Here is a 6,254-nt window from a genome sequence, read left to right as displayed (position 1 = left end):
TAGAATTTTCAAAAGGAAAAAGTATCTTGGCTCCCTCCTGCTGGAGATTAGCCTACAGACATACCATGCTGGCCCAGTATTCCCTTTCAAATGTTCTGTACAACATGGTATTGCACAATATGTGCAATTACGGTGATGAATACATTGTTTATGAATAAAATGCAGTTTCTGTATAGATGATCCAGAACGTAAATCAGTGGCTCCATTTCATAAAAAACATTAATAGGCTGGAAGAGCAGTGACAACCTTTGTCCAAAATCTTCAGTGTTAACACAACATACAGAATAGACCACTAAATCCAGATGCTTTCACATTATTTTTCGTAAGTAGCAAGTACTGTGTAAAAATTAATGTAAAATCCCAAGTTAGCCAAAACTAGAGTCTCTAGAGATCAAATTTCTTCCCTCTTTTAGCACGGCTGATAAATCTTCTTTGCCTTTGTCACAACAAAGTTTGTCAAATCAAAGAACTCTGAAAAGTAACGTGCACTGCTGCAGGAGGGTAGTACCAAAAATATACTGAATATCAGTCTTAAGATACACACAGTTCCTGTTGGATGTTGGGCTGTGACAGTTTATTATCTTCAGTCTTTTCGTGTCCTGGGGCATGGCAAGCAGTCTTCCGTTTAAATAATCTAAGACTCAATCGTAATAATTCGTTGTCTACCATTGGAGCATTTGTGTAAGCTTGTTTTACAGTACCCTTCTCATTTTTAACCAGCTGCTTGCGGATGGCAGAGTCTCGTCTGAAGCACAGAGCTTTACAGCACGGTCCGAGATTACTAAGAAGACTTGCTCTTTCTTCTTTTCGTAACAATGCAGCCATGTTGAGAGCCCCCAATTCATGTTCAAACAGATTGTCTGCATCTTTGGGCTTTTCTAAAAGTCTCTGGCATGTTTCTTTGACTTTGGTAAAAAGTTCAGAACCCGCCAACTTTTTAGAAAGTCCAACTCTCAGCATAACAGCTCCAGGTGTGAATTTTAGGAGTGCAGCCCCAGGTTCTCGTGGTTCTTTTGGATGCTTTGGCATAAGACCAGACCAGTCTACATCAATTACATCTAATGGATCTGGCATCTTCTCCTCATCTTGTTGATCTTCCCTCTTTTCTGCATCCCCTGCCAGAATTTCATCCAGTTCATCATCACTGATTGGCTCGTATCCTTCTCCAGCACCAGAACCTAAGGAATGTGCATCATCTAACTTGGACTCATCTTCTCCTTCGACAGTCTCAGTTCTCTCAGCTTTACTGGTATCTTCGAATCCCTGCACAGATCCCAGGTCTTTATCCATTCTTTCTTTATCCAAAGCTACGGGGTCCCATGAACTACCGTCTGGATCTCTTTCATGTTCATTGTCCAGTTTTGCTTCACTGCGTTTTACAGATTCTATTTGAGAAGAACTCTCAAAAGTTCTGTCCCTATCCCTTTCAATGGAATCAGGAACCAGTCTCTCTCTTTCCCTATCCAAGTCTCTTTCTCTTTCTCGTTCCCGCAATCTATCTCTTTCCCTGTTCCGCGGCCAATCTTTCTCGGCATCCCGTTCCCATTCTCTCTGCCTTGTATCCCTCCTCTCTCTCTCTCGCTCTCTATCATGCTCATATCGATCTCGATCTTGAAGCCTATCTCTGCTGTCAAATGACCCGGACCTTGAGTGGACCTGTCGATCTGACTCAGGAGAACTCCTTCTTGAGCTATGGCTTCTTGAATCTTGGCGATCTGAAGAAGTACTTCGACTGGGCTCTCCACGCTTTAACTGATCAATCCTCGATTTTCTCTCTCCTGTGATTTCCAGGCTTTTTGTTTTTTCTCTGTCCCTTGAGCCACTATGCAGTACTCTCTTTCGCCCACTTTGGTCATCCCCACTTCGATGGGCAGAGTCATTGGATGGTGAGCTCAGACGACCAGATGTATGACTGCGATTACTCCGATTGCTCCCAAGGCTGCTACTCCTCTTCTGATCCACTGGCTTGCGATGTGGGGTGTCCTCTATAGTAACATGACATGCCTCAACTTTTTCCACTCATGTTCTGTGGCATTTTCTATGTGAATCCTCATTGGCAAAAGTACTGGTGGTATTGGCAGAGGTGGAAATCGTGGTGGCAGTGTTGGCAGTAGCAGTGGGGGCAAGAGCAGGAGTAGCCATCACAGTGGCAGTAGCCATAGGAGGTGGAGGAGGAAGAAGAGAGGACAGAGGAGAGGGGGTATCACCAGGAGTGACAGTGGTAGCCGTGTGCTCTGTTTCTGTCACCTCGGTACGATCAGGCACATCCTCATCAGACCAATCACTGAAAGCTGTATCTTCTTTTTTCTGAGGATCCTCTAGAATGATGATGTTGGAATAGAGAGAGGTAACCTAGAGACAGCATCTGAAGATGGTCAAGTATTTTCACCAAAAAAAGGACAGAAGAAGAAAAGTATTGAAAAGAAGCGTAAAAGATCCAAAGGTGATTCTGATATTTCTGATGAAGAAGCCGCCCAGCAAAGTAAGAAGAAAAGAGGCCCACAGACTCCCCCCATAACAATTAAAGAGGAGTTGGTTGAACTTTCCACTGATAAGGATGGCATTTTTTTTTTAAGATTTATTTTATTTATCTGAAAGAGTTACAGAAAGAGGTAGAGCCATCCACTGGTTCATTCCCCAAATGACTACCACAGTCAGAGCTGAGCTGATCTTAAGCCAGGAGCTAGTTCAAGTCCCATGTGGGTGCAGGGGCCCAAGGACTTGGGCCATCCTCTGTTGCTTTCCCAGGCCATTGCAGAGAGCTGTATTGGAAATGGAACAGCCGGGACTTGAATGGGTGCCCATATGGGATGCTGCACTGTAGGCCAGGGCTTTAACCCACTGCACCACAGTGCTGACCCCATTACTTGCTTTTAACAACACTTTTGATTCTAAATGTGTGGGTTTTTGCACTTTTGCACTCCAACAACCTGTTCTTCAACTCTTCAGATGCCAACAGGGTGCTCTACAATCTAACTCAGTTGTGACACTCACTATCCAGAGTCAGTGACAGCCCACAGGTTCAAGGAGTCTGTCCCACAAGACCAAGAGAGTACCGGGTATCCAGAGTAGCCATACTTCTGCCCAGTTTGGCTGCATACCTGTTGTATGCAGGCCCATACCTGTTGTACTTGATAGTTTAGTAGTACAGCCAGGGAACTCAGGAAGCAACTCTGAATTAGCTCTCTGAATTCTTTCCCTAGGGTCTTTAGGAGATCTAGGCCTGGTTGTTTAAGTCCCTTACCATTGGTGATTAACTCAACCCCTAGCCCTTCTTCTCTCCCCAGCCAGCAAGGGTTTGAGCTGAAAGTTCCAACCCTCTTATCATGCCTAGGTCATTTTGGCCACAGCCTTCATCCTGAATGATCTAGCCTGTCCCCCTTCTCTTTACTCACCCCTCCTCCAGCCCCCAGTCATCTCACAGGCATACAAAAGAATATAAAAATAAAGTCTTACTACTCTGGAGATTCCAAGAGTTTTGGAAGCTCTGGGCCAGGAACTGGACTCAAACATCCAGTAGGCGTTTCTTACTGTGTTGCAGTCAGCCACGCATCCCTGAACATTTGTGTCCAAGGGGGTACAGGTGCCAACCAGAAAGACTGAGGCCCACCCACTCAGAGTGCACCAGCTCCGGCTTTACCAGGATGCTCGTGGTGTTGTGTCTGATGTGTGCAGCACAACACACTCTATCTGGACTGGTTGGCCTTAGACAAAATTTACTTTTTTTTTTTTTAATATTTATTTTATTTGAAAGAGTTACACAGAAAGAGAAGAAGAGGTAGAGAGAGAGAGAGAGAGAGAGAGGTCTTCCATCCGCTGGTTCACTCCCCAGTTAGCCACAAGGGCCGGAGCTGTGCCGATTTGAAGTCAGGACCCAGAAGTTTCCTCTGGGACTCCCACTCGGGTGCAGAGGCCCAAGGCCTTGGGCCATCTTCTACTGCTTTCCCAGGCCATAGCAGAGAGCTGGATCAGAAGTGGGGCTGCTGGAAATCCATATGGGATGCCAGCACGGCAGGCGGCGGCTTTTCCCATTATGTGGCCCCCAAAATTCACTTTCTCTGGCCACTAAGTTCAGAGAGCTCAGTCCACGTCCTCCTGACATATAGGTATGTCATGGAGAAGAGCAGAGACTGATGATGAGCCCACCCATGACCCCCACTTCCTGCTCCTGACACCAACACTGCCCAAGGAGGTGGTCTGGGAGCTCCCCACTCCCATCCCCAGCTGGGCTCCCAGCAGGGGGTCTGCTCAGAAGGCTCCAGCCAAGCACATGGCGTTCCCAAGGCAGCTGACAACCCCCCCCCCACCCAAGGCCTCCATTCCTTCCTTTTCCCCTGTATCCTCAGAGTAAAACCAGAGAAATTCTTTGGACTATTACCCATAGAAGACAGCAGGCTAAGGGATTTGAACTCAGAAAAGATTTTAGAAGGAAAAGAAGAAAAGCCATCCCCACCCTCCTGGCCATCCCTTTTCATTCTCCATGGATGTTTTCTTTCCCCTACCACATAGATCGTGGTCTAGTTGCTATTTGTGGCTGCTTTCAAAGTTAGGAGATTGGTCCTGACGTCATTTCTTCAAGGTGAATGCAGAAAATAGTACTTTTCACAGGAATTAACTCTCCACCGACCCGAAAGAGGTTTTTGTTTTTAAGATATTTGCACCCGCCAAATAATAGGAATTTTTTTCAGGTGCTGGCCGCCCCCTTTTACTTAAAATTTATTTGTTGTTTTCTTTGAAGGTTTATTGATTTGAAAGAGCTACAGAGAAGGGAGGGAGACACAGCTCTTCCATGTGCTGGTTCGCTCCCTCCCAATGGCTGCAATGGCCAGCGCTGAGCCAGTGTGAAGCCAGGAGGAGCCAGGAACTCCATCCGGGTTTCCCAGGGTGGGTTGCAGGAGCCCAACACTTGGGCCAGCAACCACTGCCTTCCCAGGGGAATTACCAGGGAGCTGGAAGAGAAGTGGAATGATGGGGGCTCCAACCAGCAGGCTTGGATATGGGAGGCAGGTATCCCAAGAATCCCTCTCTTCAGGAGCACAGTAACGGAGGGCGGCCCCTCCCTCCTTTTGTGATAGTCCCTAAGTGGCGCTCTCATTTCTTTTGACATTTATAGAGCCACGTGTGCGTGTGAGAGAGAATACTTTGCCTCCACGGACCTTGTAATCAAGCAACGTAAAGTTTTTCAGGTATCCGTAACCTAGGGCTTAGGAGCGATGCTCCAGGGGGTGACCAGGCCAGACGCATTTCCCTCGGTTGCGCCCTCAGGGGCCGTCCCACTTGCTCAAATGACAGACACATAAAAAAATGGGCAGAATTCCCCTAAGTCCTTCCTGCGGATGACGGCCTCACAGCCCGAAGGAGCACGACAGGAGTTTTCCTCTCCGTGGCTTCTGCCGAGGCCGGCAGCAGCTCCACAGCCCCGGCGAGTTCCGCGTCTGGGTTGGAGGCGGGTGGGGGCCTCCTGGCGACCCCTGCGGGGCCGGGGCGGGACCAGGCGCCCTGGGCGGGGCCCCGCACCCTGGCCTCGCGGCGCAGCCCGCAGGCGCCCGGAGCGCACGGGGTGACGCGCCTCCCGCGCTTCCGACTTGGCGACGGAGCCTCCTCCGCGCCGTGACGCGCCAGCCTCTGACCAAATATGTCCCTTCCCCCCTCCCTCCCGGGCCCCATCGCCCGCAAGCGCCCCGAGCCGCGGGGCTGTCGCTCGGACGTCGGCCTGCCCGGGTGTCGCGGGCCAGTCCCGCCGGGAGCGCCAGCGGCGCGATGCCCTTCAGGAAAGGTAGGGTCTCGCCGGGGCGGTCCGCGCTGTGCCCGCGCGTCCGGGAGATTTGCGCGGACGCCCGCGGGCAGAGGCAGGCTCGGGTGCCCAGCAGGTGCGGAAGCCCGGAGCGCGGTGCTGCGGCGCGGCTGGGGTTGGTGCCGAGACCCGCGCCGCCTTGTTCCACGGGGACCTGCGTGGTTCCCCCTTCGGCCTCACGTTGCCCTCCCGGACCCTGCACCATGCCCTCCCGCCCCCGCACTGTGCTCCTGGGCGACTCCACCGCGACACCACGTGCGGGTGCGGGAGCCGGAGCGCAGCGCGTGCGGCGGTGGGCGGCGGAGAGCGCCCGGTGCCAGTCGCAGCACTTTGAGCGGATCCCCGAATCCCGCCGCATGAGATGCGGATGGACAGGGGCTGGGGGGAAGACGGGAAGTTCTCCGGTTCTGGGGCCGGAGCTTTGAATCGTTGTGCCGCTGGGCACGGCCCCGCCTCTGCT

The 6,254-nt window shown here is 51.0% G+C and overlaps 1 protein-coding gene across 1 annotated transcript; it reads right to left on the bottom strand.

Moving 5' to 3' along the window:
• Window positions 1-488: 488 nt before the first annotated feature.
• On the bottom strand, window positions 489-5,667 carry LOC133773463 (zinc finger CCCH domain-containing protein 13-like). The gene is given in 2 exon segments (XM_062210801.1): window positions 489-2,352; window positions 5,350-5,667. Coding segments are annotated over 2 exon segments (2,139 nt in total). The 3' UTR covers window positions 489-531.
• Between the last annotated feature and the right edge of the window lie 587 nt (window positions 5,668-6,254).

This window comes from Lepus europaeus, chromosome 14, assembly GCF_033115175.1.
Source record: "Lepus europaeus isolate LE1 chromosome 14, mLepTim1.pri, whole genome shotgun sequence".
Taxonomy (NCBI): Eukaryota; Metazoa; Chordata; class Mammalia; order Lagomorpha; family Leporidae; genus Lepus; species Lepus europaeus.
The sequence above is the reverse complement of the archived record's forward strand: the minus strand, read 5'-3'. Positions and strand labels throughout refer to the sequence as shown.